This window comes from Tricharina praecox, assembly GCF_024521635.1.
Source record: "Tricharina praecox strain CBS 144465 chromosome Unknown BZA05scaffold_23, whole genome shotgun sequence".
NCBI classification, from domain to species: Eukaryota; Fungi; Ascomycota; class Pezizomycetes; order Pezizales; family Pyronemataceae; genus Tricharina; species Tricharina praecox.
The window spans coordinates 402,433-415,267 of NW_026250425.1; the positions used below are offsets into that span (position 1 = coordinate 402,433).

At 52.9% G+C, this 12,835-nt stretch overlaps 4 protein-coding genes across 4 annotated transcripts; 3 read left to right on the plus strand and 1 right to left on the minus strand.

Moving 5' to 3' along the window:
- Positions 1-434: 434 nt before the first annotated feature.
- On the plus strand, positions 435-2,663 carry BZA05DRAFT_135259 (uncharacterized protein). Its single transcript, XM_051478841.1, has 5 exons — positions 435-865; positions 945-997; positions 1,064-1,280; positions 1,337-2,017; positions 2,070-2,663. Exons 1-5 carry the CDS (start codon positions 633-635, stop codon positions 2,437-2,439), a joined length of 1,554 nt encoding a protein of 517 aa, XP_051336957.1. The 5' UTR covers positions 435-632; the 3' UTR covers positions 2,440-2,663.
- A 4,580-nt stretch (positions 2,664-7,243) lies between these two features.
- BZA05DRAFT_357267 (FK506-binding protein) lies at positions 7,244-9,225 on the plus strand. The gene is made up of 5 exons (XM_051481431.1): positions 7,244-7,448; positions 7,516-7,869; positions 7,928-8,312; positions 8,363-8,920; positions 8,978-9,225. Exons 1-5 carry the CDS (start codon positions 7,350-7,352, stop codon positions 8,998-9,000), a joined length of 1,419 nt encoding a protein of 472 aa, XP_051336958.1. The 5' UTR covers positions 7,244-7,349; the 3' UTR covers positions 9,001-9,225.
- Positions 9,226-9,349: 124 nt separating this feature from the next.
- Positions 9,350-10,303, minus strand: BZA05DRAFT_406505 (complex 1 protein). Its single transcript, XM_051484517.1, has 4 exons — positions 10,168-10,303; positions 9,926-10,090; positions 9,756-9,868; positions 9,350-9,697 (listed from the first exon to the last, which is right to left on the minus strand). The coding sequence occupies exons 1-4, from the start codon at positions 10,198-10,200 to the stop codon at positions 9,688-9,690; spliced, it is 321 nt and encodes a 106-aa protein (XP_051336959.1). The 5' UTR covers positions 10,201-10,303; the 3' UTR covers positions 9,350-9,687.
- A 73-nt stretch (positions 10,304-10,376) lies between these two features.
- On the plus strand, positions 10,377-12,715 carry BZA05DRAFT_406507 (uncharacterized protein). Its single transcript, XM_051484518.1, has 3 exons — positions 10,377-10,627; positions 10,691-10,896; positions 10,948-12,715. Exons 1-3 carry the CDS (start codon positions 10,483-10,485, stop codon positions 12,253-12,255), a joined length of 1,659 nt encoding a protein of 552 aa, XP_051336960.1. The 5' UTR covers positions 10,377-10,482; the 3' UTR covers positions 12,256-12,715.
- The last annotated feature ends 120 nt before the right edge of the window (positions 12,716-12,835 follow it).

The window sequence follows — 12,835 nt, forward strand, 5'->3', positions numbered from 1 at the left end:
CCCCCCCACGTCGCGTGTCTTCCGCCCAGCAACAAACCGAACTATCCTCCATCGACACCCGCTACCGACGACGCCCTCTTTACTCCCTCTCCTCCCACCACCTCCCCCTCCTCCTTCTCTATCCTTCCCGACAGCTCCTACCGACAACCGATACCGGTCGTGCAGATTCCGACTTCGATACGATACCACATTCGAGACACCGACACCCATACCGATACCGTTACCGATATCGATAAATATACCCAGACCGAAACACAAACCAGTCGTCTCCAACATCTTGCCTCGTCATTGCATGCTCAGGAAGAACCGACACCACGACTACTACTTCTACAAACTGCTTCATCGGCACCTCGGATTATCACTATCCTAATCTACTACACATTACCGATTTTGGCAGGATACTATAAACTCAATTCTGTCGGGGTTTCGTTGATTGCGTTGGTTTCTGCTTTCGTAACAGCGCCGTTGTTGTTTTCAATTACTACCATTTCGGCAAAAAAGAACCGCATTGCTGTGCAGTGAGCCGCTTCTCTAGGTCAGAAATCCTGCCGTACCAACTTGCCGAAGTCTCCCACAATCTTTGGATCCCATAATTATCTTTTTGGCCTCTCTACGCAAACAAAAAAACGAAAATGGAGGTTGAAACATCTTCGCCATTGCAGTCCCATGCGTTCCGCAATCCGGTGTGGCACGACACACCGTCGGCTACGACCACGGCTGTGTCTACGCCTACGAAGGGTTTGTTCGGACCCAAGTTGAATACCGGCTCGAAAGGCGACTTCTTCGACCAGGAAGGCAGGATGCAATCGTCTCCTACAACGTGTCTCGCAAAGGACCTGTCCCAGAACTTCCATATCGACCAGACGTGAGTTTGCATTGGAACCCGGAACCATCTCTAATAGTGCTTGCGAGTGTTGGTGTTAATCCGTTTTTCCACACTGCAGTCCATTGAACCCTACGCCCAGGAGATCGCTATTCTCGAACTTGAATGCACGCTGTCAGTACTTCCGAGGTCATCATATTCATTCCCTATGTTTGGAATGCTAATTTTTTCCCCGTGCAGCTATGGTTACTACTCCCCCCATTCCCGCGTCGTCTCCTGGGATTGAGATGGACATCTCGCCCCTTCCGCACAAGGCCGCACACAACCGCATGCCTCTCACTCCCGATTACGGTAGGATGAAAATGAGTATGGGTTTGGATATGGGTCTTTGCTCGAGTCCTCCATCATCATCGGGTTCCCCCGGAATGAAGCCACTCGGAAGGCCCAAACTTGCTGAGTACGGGACATTATCTGAATGATCGAAAGAAGGTATGTGCTAATGAGGGGTTTTAGACGTAAAATCTCCAGACCATCTCTGCTGCGACAGGGCAGTCGATTGTCCGGGAACTCGGTGTCGTTCAAGACTCAGGGATCCGGTTCGATCAATATCGGTAGATCGTCGGCCAGTTCTCAGTTGGACCTGGAGGAACTCTTCACTGGAGGAGCATCTCCCGAGGGCAAGAGGATTGGGTCCGCTGCCGGCTTTCTCGGTCCCCCACCACCGAAGCCTTTTGCCATGGCCAATGCAGATGGATCGCCCGTTGGACCGCTCACTCGCCTGAGTCGCCCAGCCGCCAGACCGAAGGGAAAGATTAGGCGTACTATGAGCATGTTTGAGCATCCGCAAGAAGTCGTCACTAAAGATGCGAACGAGGAGGTGTCCAAGTCCCCCATGGCCGACGCTGGCGAGAACACATACATCCCTTCGTTCAACGTAAAGGATGACCCTCTCCGCCGCATCAACCGGGCCACCCTCATCTCAATCATGGATGGAGAATACGAGGAGCACTACGACGAATTTATGATTGTGGACTGCCGCTTTGAATACGAGTTTGAGGGAGGACACATCGCCGGAGCGACCAATATCAATAGCATTGATATTCTGGAGGAGAAATTCTTTGCCGAGCCGCAGGGAGATAAGCGTCAGCTAATCATCTTCCACTGCGAGTACTCGGCTCATCGTGCACCGCGCATGTAAGATCGATCCGCGTCCATCGCTTTGCATGCGTAGCTAATCATCTCCCAGGGCTCTCCACCTCCGCAAGCGTGACAGACTCGTGAACATGCATCGTTATCCCGCACTCAACTACCCTGACATTTTCGTTCTCGAGGGTGGATACTCGTCCTTCTTCAGCCAGCATAAAATCCGCTGCGAGCCCCAACACTACGTCGAGATGGACGACGAGAAGCACAAGCGTACCTGTGAACGTGAGATGAGCAAGTTCCGCCGCAACCACAACCACAAATCGTTCTCGCGCACGCAGAGCTTTACATACGGCGCCCTCCCCGAAATTGAAGGCAGTCCTAGCGCTGGCCTGGCAGGCAAACGCCCGGCATGCGGATCAGGCGGCCTCGACATTGCGCCCCCGCGATCGAGACGAATGGCAACCTACTAGATCGTGGCGATCAACCATCCATTCATACTGCATCCACGGATCGGCGTTCATTGTCTTTTATTACCTTTTTCGCATCAGCGTGTCGGATTTTACTCTCGTCAATTTTCTGATTCTCCCACCAACCGACCGCCCGACCGTTTCTGGTGCTCCACTAAGATTAACATGACGGCGTCTTGAGTGTGTGCGCAATATGTGCTCTCGTACATTTGTTCATAATGATGGGATGGTGCTCTAGTCCACCAAGAACATCATCCTGATACCCCCTCATTACAGTACATACTCGTATTCGATATACCCGCAACTTTAGGGGACGGGTTGCTGTTTTTCTCCTTTCCGCTGTTCTTTCCTAATGCTTTTTTTCTTTTCTTTTACTTACCGTTTGTTCTTCTCTGGTTGGGGCAGTGGTCGATAGGGAGTGTGTTGTGTGTTGTGTTGGGGCGGCGGAGAGATGGGCGTGGCGTACTTGGGCGTACTCTATGCACATTTTATCGTTTTTGTTTCCGTTTATCCTCCTCTTTTTGTACCGTCCGTCGGTCCGTCCGTCCATGGAGGGCTTCACCCCGTTTCAGTGTGCGGTGTTGTGTCCTACCAGTTTTTGTCTATCCCCACATCCTCGGTCCTGACCAAACCACCACCTGCCCTCCTCTTGCCCTACAGACATTACGTCGAATATGAGGAAGGAAGAGAGTAGAAAGTATCTACATACCTGTGAGGAAAAAGAAGGAAGAAGCGTCTCTGTATGATTCGATCTCCTGTTTGTCTTTTTTTTGTTGTTTTTTTTGGACGTTGTTTTTCCCATGTGTTTTTTTGTCTGTACTAGGTACCGCTTGCTATCACTGGAAACTTTGGAAACCGTTTGCTAACGACTCGTTGATGGGAGAGAGTGGATGGGGGATTGGGGGATGCGGGTTAGGGGGATGGGCGGTGTGGGGCATGGGAGATGGGAGATGGGCTGGCTTTTTCTTTTGTTACAACAGGATATGGATTTGGAAGCTCTTTTCTTTTTGGATGGTGAGATGTGCGGGTGAGATGGAGGATGGGGGATGGGATGTGGGTATGAGGTGTGGGCATGAGATGAGGGCCGGGGGTGTATATGAGTTCATGTTCAATCGATACCGATACAATACTCTACTACATACTCTATTACTACCTACTTCCGCCTGTGGGATTGGGGGGGGGGGAATGAGATGGAGTGGGAAGGTGGCCGTTGTCGAAGCATTGAACGTCGAGTTGAGTCCACTCACTTCACATCACTGGCCGGTGGGCGACACGTGCGCTCGCGTTGTTATTGTTTACTCGCGTTGTTTGGCTCGCGTTGTTTGTTGCCTTTCCGCGCGTTGTTGATTGTTTGTTGTGGGTCCCGGTGTGGGTGCTGCGGGTGTTATGAGTGGGTGCTGCGGGTGTGTAGTACGTGTATGACATGTGGGTGTGGTGCGGGGGGTGGTGGGACAAAATGCGGGGTCGATGGCGTCGTTGTGCAGGGGATGGGGAGGGGCGAGGGGGGATGGGTCCGTCGAGGAGTGGGAATTTGAGGATCTGGGGATTTGGGAATTTGGCTGCTGCTGCTGCTGCTTCTCTCCAGCAAAGCAGAATGGGGCCTCAGAGTCAATGGGTGCTAGTAGGAGGCAGTGGGCAGTGGGCAGTGGGAGCAAGTGGGCAGTGGGAGCAAGTGGGCAGTGGGAGCAAGTGGGCAGTGGGAGTAAGTGGGAGCCGAGAGGGGAATGGCGATTGAATTGGAACTGGATTGGAACTGGCAGCCGTGAGGGGGCAGCGGGGCACCGGGGCGGTGGGGTGAAGACGAGTGGGGCGAGGGGCGAGAAAGGTGCGAGTTCTCTATCGAATTCTGCCCGCCCGCACCGGTCGCCCACGATACTCGTACATAACCTGGAGGTACATGGTGATGGCGATAGTAATGGTATGGCCTCCCTCGGTCTCAGCGCATATTGATACATCGATACCGGTACATTTGGCGCTGGTAACGGTTGTGCAGTGCATGTTCCTGCACACATATACTTCTTACTCATACACACACATACACACACATATACGTACTCATGCACACACATACACATACACAAACATACACACTCATATGTACCCATATTATACATGCACGCGCATCGCAGACTTGCGTGCGTATCCACTCCAGCCAAAGAGCGCAATACTCGGTACCGTATAGTATCTGTCAGCCTGCGTTCCCAGAGCGCGAGTGGACCCTAGAGTCCTCCGGTAAACAGTTCGAGCTGTCCGTCGCGGAGAGCGGCGGAGTCACTGTTTACATACCTAATGTATGATGTATGATACTACGGTGAGTAACTAAACATGACTGGTATGATACCGTACATACTGTACAACACATGCTGCTATATACATCTTGCTGCTGTTGCTGCTGCATATCGCTCGTCGGTTCCGCCGAGGAGATCTACCACCTAGGAGCTCTACCTAGCTAGGTATCACGGGGTTCACTGTTTGGCGGCTATATACCTAGTATGTATAGCGGGGGGCCACGGGCACTGGGCACTGGGCACAGGGCAGTGGGCAGTAGCGGAGCTGCGGGGAGGAGGGGTAAAGATCAGGTACCTACATCATAGTACATAGGTAGATACTAGATACTGGATAATAAGTACTGGACTCAGGAGCCTGGACTTGGGACTCGGGACTTAGGACTTCTGGAGGGATACCTACCCACCTATGTGCTATTTCCGGACACTATGGTTTCGGATCCGCCGCAGTACTACTTACCTATGTATCTACATTTACGAGCGGTGACAGCGGGCTCCGGTACGGTTTCAGATATCGAGCATCCGAGTGTGTGTGGTGGTGGTGGTGGGCGGTATCATACTCTATCACTCGAGCTCTTCGTAAGTACGGCAGGACTATTTCCAATTCGCTCTGCGGACTACATGTCACGATGTCACCGAGCGGAGGGTACTTACTCATATACTATGGAGTACTGACGGAGGGATTATGGGGTTAAAAGAATAAATCACAGTGAACCATATTTCGAGACTACCTACCTACATCATGATGTCACCGAGCGGTGAGAGATGAACTGACGTGGTGCTGCGAAGGATATCGATATCGGTGCTGAGAAATCATCTATCAGCCGAATCATATTTACGTGACTTGGACGGTCGTCCTCCATCGTCGGACTGGACTGGGACCGACCCTTGGATCCGTTCCAGGCTCGGACCGTTCGGCATTTGAGCCGTCCGGACCGTCCGGACCGGACGATGGAGAACACTGGATAGCATACGTATATAGGTAGAGGACTTACTGCCGCAGCGGGAGAGAGAATAATCAAGTCCCGAGACTCCTACTTTTCACAAGCAATTTCAATACTATACTCTGGTATGAATCTGTCTCAAGATCTCCTATTCCTTGTACCATGGCCGTATCATGAGGAATTCACGAAGCATGTAACTCAGTCCACGGTAATGATACGTCTATATCAATAGGTACAACCGTATGACGGTCCACGGTGCTACCGATAGTCCAGTCCATTCCAGTCCAGTCCAGTCCATAAAATTGGAGGACGGCTTGAATTTAGTCTGTCCCAGAGATTTGCCGCCTCGGACTGCAGTCGACTGACAGACTGCCAATTTCTGGAATTTTTGGGTCGAACCAGGTATATGTAGCTAGAGGGTATCACTCTTTCAACCTATCAAATGTTCTCTTTCCGTACCATGCCAGCCCTCTATCTCCTACCCCACCGTCGTCTGAATAAAGATATGATGGAGGTTTTCCAGCAGGAACCGCCTCCATGCGATTCCATGGACAATGTGGTACAGTACTCGTTGAATAAACCACATGAACCTCGCTGGAAAGATCTTACCAAAATGGCCCTCCAGTATTTGAGCCTTCCCGCCATGAGAGCAGAGCTGGAACGAGTTTTTAATGGGGCTAAAACTACTCTCTCTCATCGTCGCTGCAGCATGGGTGAGGACGCACTGAAGGGCCCTGGAAAGTCTCAAAAGCTGGTAACGAGATGGTCTTGTAGCTGCTACAAAGGGTGATGTCAAGGAGATGGGGAATATCCTCAATGCAATGTGCGAGGCGGATCTGCAATAGCTGTACTATAGACGTGTATTCACAAAAAGTTCATTACTGATTTCAAACATTTTCCATTCAAAGTACCAGTCCATCAAGTCGACTGCAGTCCATCCAGTCCGCCCAGTCGACTGCAGTCCGTCCAGTCGAGTAACACTCCTTTCCCGATAAACGCTCGTTTTTTGCTACAGCAGCTTATGATCCTTCTCAGTGAGATCTATTACGGTTATACCTTATGCTAGGTACTGTAAAATGCTGGTTGCTGGTGGCTTTGCCTCGGAACAATGGTAGGCACTGCCCAGCGGCGACTGGGTCACAGATTGTTCTTATCTGTGGATATTTGAATCAGTAGTTATCCCATATATACCCCGAATATTCCAAGTATCTTTTGCTGACTCTTGAAAACTGCAAACGGTTGCGGACGAGGACTTTCTGGCCCACAGGGGATGGCATCTGGTTGTGGTTCTGAGTGTGATTTTGAGCTCCTGTTTGAATGCCCTCTTGTAGATGAGGCTCCGCAGGTTTCAACTGTAAAACGGATGTCTTGGAGACGGAACCGAACTGTCAAACATCCGTCGCAGCCCTACACGAGTGTGAGAATCGGTGAGCCACGGTGAGCAACCACTTTGAGTTTGACAGGGGCCGACCGCTTCCCGTTAGCAGGGAAAATCTTGGCATTCCCTGTCTCAGTACGCGTTAGCGCGGCTGCAAATAAAATCCGCTTAACTGAACTTTTTCTCGCAGCCTACTCAACCATCACCTTCAACCTCTTCCTCTCCCTCCTCCCTCCGCACCTCACCCTCTCTCCATTCCCAAATACCACCCTTCACTTCATACTCCCCTCAATTACGATCGCTACAATGTCTGCCGGTGTTCAGTCCGTTGCTTTCTGGGGCCTCCAGGTCCCCGCCGGTGATGAGCCCACCATCGCCGCGTCTGAAATCCCTGGCGTTCACATGGTACGTGATCTTCGCGGGTCCAGGTTTATGTGCCGCACCATACTGACATCTTATTCTTTGCTCGCAGTTCCGTCTTACAATGGCTGCCATTGACCCCAGTGCGAAGCCACTTGACGAGACCAAGCCCAAGCGCGCCACCTTGAAGATCATCCGCCGTCCTCTTGACCTCGATGACTATGAGGATGAGGACGAGGAGGACGAAGAAGATGATGAGGAAGACGACGAGGAGGAGCAGGCCCAGCTCCAGCACACTTCCAAGAAGTTGAGGGAGGCCGACAAGGCCATCAAGAAGGCCCTCAAGGCCGCCGAGCAGAATGCTATGGAGGTTGACGCCAAGGAGGATGACAGCGACGACGATGAGGATTCCGAGGGTGGTTTCGAGACTGAGGAGTTCGTCATCTGCACCTTGGACACCGAGAGAGTCTGTGCAACTAGTTCTTCCGACTCACGTATCTGCATCGACACTGACTGTTCTTCAGACTTACCAGCAGCCCCTCGACATCATCATCGGCGAGGATGAGGAGGTCTTCTTCAAGGTTGATGGTAACTACGACATCTCCCTTTCCGGAAACTACATCATTCCTCTCAACGAGAACGATGACGAGGAGAGCTACTCGGACGAGGAGGAGAGCGAGGGCGAGGAGGATTACGATCTTTCTCCCGATGAGGAAGAGCTCATGAACCTCATTGGAGGAGGAGCTGAGTCTGAGGATGAGCTTGACGACGTTGAGGAGCCGCGCATCACCGAGGTCGAATCCGAGGAGGACAAGACCCCCAAGAAGAAGGCGACCGAGAAGGTAGCCGAGAAGAAGCTCGGCAAGGCCGAGAAGAAGGGTAACAAGCGTGCTGCCGAGGAGGACGAGGGTATGTAAAACCCATCCATATCAGGCCGACGCGTGCTAACTCCATTCTAGCCAAGCCCGAGGAGCCCAAGCTCTCCAAGAAGCAGCTGAAGAAGCTGAAGGCTAATGACGGAAAGGCCGTTGCTGCCACCAACGACACTCCCGAGTCCAAGAAAAAGGTCCAGTTTGCAAAGCCTATCGAACAGGGCCCCACTAACGGCAAGAAGGACGCCAAACAGACTCCCGAGAAGCCCGCGACTAAGCAGACCCCCGAGAAGAAGGTTGCCGAGAAGAAGCCCGAGGCTGCTGCTCCTACCACCAGGGTTGTCCAGGGCATCACTGTCGAGGACAAGACCGTCGGTACCGGAGCTGTCTGCAAGAAGGGCAACAAGCTTGGTATGCGTTACATCGGAAAGCTGAACGATAAGAACGGCAAGGTCTTCGACAAGAACACCCAGGGCAAGCCTTTCACCTTCCGCCTCGGTAAGGGCGAGGTCATCAAGGGTTGGGACATCGGTCTCGTCGGCATGAGGGTCGGTGGCGAGCGTCGCATCACCATCCCCGCCAGCATGGGCTACGGAAACAAGGCGATCCCCGGCATCCCCGCCAACTCTACCCTGTGCTTCGATGGTGAGTTCATTGCTCTTGGCTACTTTGTCGTCTACGAATATGGCTAACATGAAGCAGTCAAACTCCTTGAGGTCAAATAAATGATCGGCGCATCTTCCCTAATCTAATAGTGCTGCTGTGATTTTGTATAAAAAGTGTCTTCTGGTTGTTTTGCGATTTCTTTCTACATTGTGTGCAAGTGTCTCTGTTTTACGAGAATCTGTGGAACAAACGAAACGATGATGGGTTCAAATTATTCGGATCATATGCTCGTGATACTCTGTGCCAGAAATTGTGATCAAAGAAACTGATTACTTAGATTTTACCACTCGTAATCGCTGAGCACCATAGGTCTACGGACTATGAGCATCGTAATCGTATCTTCATACCCCTTCCACGAGTGACAAATCGGGCGGTAGGTGATGGAATACGTGGTGAGTATCTTGCTTGTACAAAGATCTGCCTGATCCTTCCATCAATCCTTCTGTGATACCTAGGCGTAGCTGATTCCGCTGGCGGGTTCACCCCTCTAACCATGTAGCCACTGCGACAATCCAGCCCGGAACTCCGATACACAGCCAGGATGGTACACTGTGAGAAAATAAATCCAGTCCTTTCAAGTCGGTAACTTCAAATTGCATCACGGAGAGAGAGAGGTGATATGATGTATGCACAAGGAATTCCGGGTGCACATATGTATGCCCGGGGAATTCGGAAATGATTTCTTATTCATGAAGTACAACGTTGCAAAGAACTCCAGTCTGGACGGATGAATTGATGCGAGCCATTTAGTCCCAACTGTATGCCTTCTGTCAGCTGTCATTGAAGAGAGAACACGGGAAAGGAGGAATCATACCCAGTATCCTTCAGTCTAGCAATATCGCCCTTGGTGCCCTTCTGCTTTCCCGAAGCGCCGCCCTCAACGACCAACCGATCGAGCTGGAAATACTGGCTCAACATGGTTTGTCTCTGTCCCCGCGCATGTTTGTCAGCACCCTTCCTTCTTGCTCTCCCGCTTCCACGCACCTGCAGCACTTTGAGATCGCGCTGACCGCGCGCAATCAGCTCCTGGACACGCTGGGGATCATGCTCCAGCCGGTGCTCGCGGAACGCATCGCGCGAGCGTCGCTTGGCGTATTCGCGGAAGTTGTAGGCGGCGAAGCGGTTCGAGAAGCGGAGGAGGTTGCGGTACTGTTACATCCCGGGTGGTGGCGAGTTAGTTAGTTTCGTCGCGCGGTCCGGGGGGAGAAACGGAGGGAGGGAGGTACCAGTGACCGCGCTGTCTGTGCTGTCTCGGCCATATCTGCGGCGTACGTGTGGATATGCGAGGTGGTGGTGGTGAAAATGCTTGCGGCGATGTGTGTGAGATGGGGCTGATGGGGCAGATGTGGGGGACGCCAGAGAGAAACGCCGAGCCTCGTAAATTCACTCTAATTCTGACGTCGTCAGTGCTAAGGTTCCGCAGGGTTCCGTGTAACCGTGCTATGTATTGTACCATACCACGCCATTGCGTCTGAGCAGTGAGGACCATCGGGAACAACTCAGATCGGACCACCTCTCTTCTTCCTCAAGACACGATCACCATGTTGGGGAATACTTCGAGAAACATACACCTCACGGCTATGTCCAGCCCTCTCCGAGCTCAATGCCGGAATCTTATGGGCACAGCTACACGACAGCTCTCGATACGCGCCGATTCCCAGCAGATCAAGTCAGTCGCAATTCTCGGTTCAGCTTTCACTCTCCGACCGTGATTGGAGGGTTTCCGTACGTGCTGACTATCGCTTGCAGGCGGCGGCATCACCGGGTTGTCGGCGGCATGGTACTTATCCAAGCTTGCGCCGGCGGTTCCAGTCACGCTGTACGAGAAGTCGTCGAGGCTGGGCGGATGGCTCAATTCGAAGCGTGTGGAGTATAATGGCGGGAGTGTGCTGTTCGAGCAGGGCCCGAGAACCCTGCGACCTTGGTCGATCGCTGGGCTGGTTACGCTGGATATGGTGCGTTGCGGATTACCGGGTGTTGGTCCACTACATCTTACACGGTTTTAGATTCGACAGCTGAAGCTCGAAGACGAGCTGGCGATCATCCCGAAGACTTCTCCCGCCGCTCGGAACCGGTTCATCTACTATCCCGACCGCCTCAACGAGCTCCCGAACAGTGCAGTCTCGGCGATGCTCTCCCCGAGACTCCCCGTGATGAAGGGTGTCCTCGGCGGTATCCTCAAGGAGCCATTCCGGAGGCGCCGATCACCAGATCTCCAGGACGAATCGGTTGGATCGTTCATCAGCCGGCGCTTCGGCCCAAGCCTTGCCCAAAATATGGTCTCGGCGGTCTTGCACGGGATCTACGCCGGCGATATCGACCGTCTCAGCGTCAAATCGCTTTTCCCCACGATGTGGCGGAATGAGGCGGCACATGGATCTTTGATCCTCGGGATGTTGCGCACAAAGAACAAAGCTGAGATCGTCGACGATGTGACATTGCAGGCTGAACTTACTCCGGACAATGCTGAGCTCATGAAGAAGCTCGAGAACGCGAGCGTGTACTCGTTCAAGGGCGGTATTGAGACCCTTAGTCGGGCACTTGTCACAGAGCTCAAGAAAAACCCCAACATCACCATCGAAACTTCCGCCGACCTTGGCAGCGTCGAATACTCCCCCGACGACGCCAATCTGCCGTTCTCACTCGGCGGCGGAAAACATTCCCACGTCGTCTCGACTCTCTATGCCTCAGTCACCAACTCTCTCCTCTCACCCACGCACCGCATTCCCGCGCTCGCACAAATCGAAGCCGTCACAGTCCTCGTCGTCAACCTGTACTTCGCGACGTCCAATCTCCTCCCAGTAGAGGGATTCGGCTATCTCCTTCCCAAATCCATCCCATCCTCCTCCAATCCGCACAAGGCGCTCGGCGTAATCTTCGACTCGTGCGCTACGCCACAGCCATCAGAGACGGGCACGAAGGTCACGATTATGCTCGGCGGGCACTACTGGCAGGGCCGGACCTCGTTCCCGTCAGACGCGGAGGGCGTGCGGATGGCTCGTGACGTGTTGAGGCAGCACCTGCACATCGACGAGGAGCCGCTTGCGGCGAACGTCGCGCTGAATAGGGACTGTATCCCGCAGTATAACGTGGGCCACGATGCGAGGATGAAGGATGTGAAGCAGGCGCTCCTGGAGACGTTCGGTGGACGCCTGTGTGTGGCTGGTGCGAGCTATAGAGGCGTCGGCATGAATGATTGTATCAGGTCTGCGAGAGATGTGGTCAAGGGGTTGGTAGAGCACGGGGGACGCTATACGGGGCTGGAAGGGGGAGGGGATGAGATCAGGTGGGTTGGGAATGAGAAGGGACGCTGAAGGATGGGGATGTGGAATCGGGAGGAATACCGAAATACATGCCTACCTAGGCTTATAAATCTCGAATCCGCTCATTTCCCTCCAGCTCTCACAGTCCAAAGAGACAAGACCACCGTGAGATTGTGGTCCGAATATGTACCTACATAGCCGGGTTCCACCGTTCACCACCAACGCACTCGTTTGATTTCGGGATTTATCCAGCTATGATGCCTTTTGTCTGCCTACTTACTTGACTAAGTACCCACCGGATAGCTCCGGACTCAGAATCTACGGTTAACCTCCAATATAGGGCATGGGTGTGTACGTATTCGGCATAACCACGTACGCAGCCCGTGACAAATTACTGTTAACTGAGATTCACATGCCTCTCTACTAGGTGCTATATAGGAAAGCCGCCGATAACCAACGGCGCATATGTAAGCGAAAGCAGTTTATCGCGCCCACCGAGCCGAGCCTGCCGAGTCCGCAGGAGGAGGAGGAGGAGGAGGAGGAGGAGAAGGAGGAGAAGGAGGAGAAGGAGGAGGAGGAGGAGGAGGAGGGGGAGGAGGGACCGCAGCCGAAGTCAAAATCTACGCACGCC

Coding starts and splice junctions, on each gene's coding strand:
- BZA05DRAFT_135259 (XM_051478841.1), top strand. CDS start 633: ATGGAGGTTGAAACATCTTCGCCATTGCAGTCCCATGCGTTCCGCAAT. Junction 1,281..1,336: donor GGAAGGCCCAAACTTGCTGA/GTACGGGACATT, acceptor GAGGGGTTTTAG/ACGTAAAATCTCCAGACCAT. Junction 2,018..2,069: donor GCTCATCGTGCACCGCGCAT/GTAAGATCGATC, acceptor ATCATCTCCCAG/GGCTCTCCACCTCCGCAAGC.
- BZA05DRAFT_357267 (XM_051481431.1), top strand. CDS start 7,350: ATGTCTGCCGGTGTTCAGTCCGTTGCTTTCTGGGGCCTCCAGGTCCCC. Junction 7,870..7,927: donor GCACCTTGGACACCGAGAGA/GTCTGTGCAACT, acceptor ACTGTTCTTCAG/ACTTACCAGCAGCCCCTCGA. Junction 8,921..8,977: donor CTCTACCCTGTGCTTCGATG/GTGAGTTCATTG, acceptor AACATGAAGCAG/TCAAACTCCTTGAGGTCAAA.
- BZA05DRAFT_406505 (XM_051484517.1), bottom strand. CDS start 10,200: ATGGCCGAGACAGCACAGACAGCGCGGTCACTG. Junction 10,091..10,167: donor CACAGACAGCGCGGTCACTG/GTACCTCCCTCC, acceptor GGGATGTAACAG/TACCGCAACCTCCTCCGCTT. Junction 9,869..9,925: donor GCGATCTCAAAGTGCTGCAG/GTGCGTGGAAGC, acceptor GCGCGGGGACAG/AGACAAACCATGTTGAGCCA.
- BZA05DRAFT_406507 (XM_051484518.1), top strand. CDS start 10,483: ATGTTGGGGAATACTTCGAGAAACATACACCTCACGGCTATGTCCAGC. Junction 10,628..10,690: donor CAAGTCAGTCGCAATTCTCG/GTTCAGCTTTCA, acceptor TATCGCTTGCAG/GCGGCGGCATCACCGGGTTG. Junction 10,897..10,947: donor GGCTGGTTACGCTGGATATG/GTGCGTTGCGGA, acceptor ACACGGTTTTAG/ATTCGACAGCTGAAGCTCGA.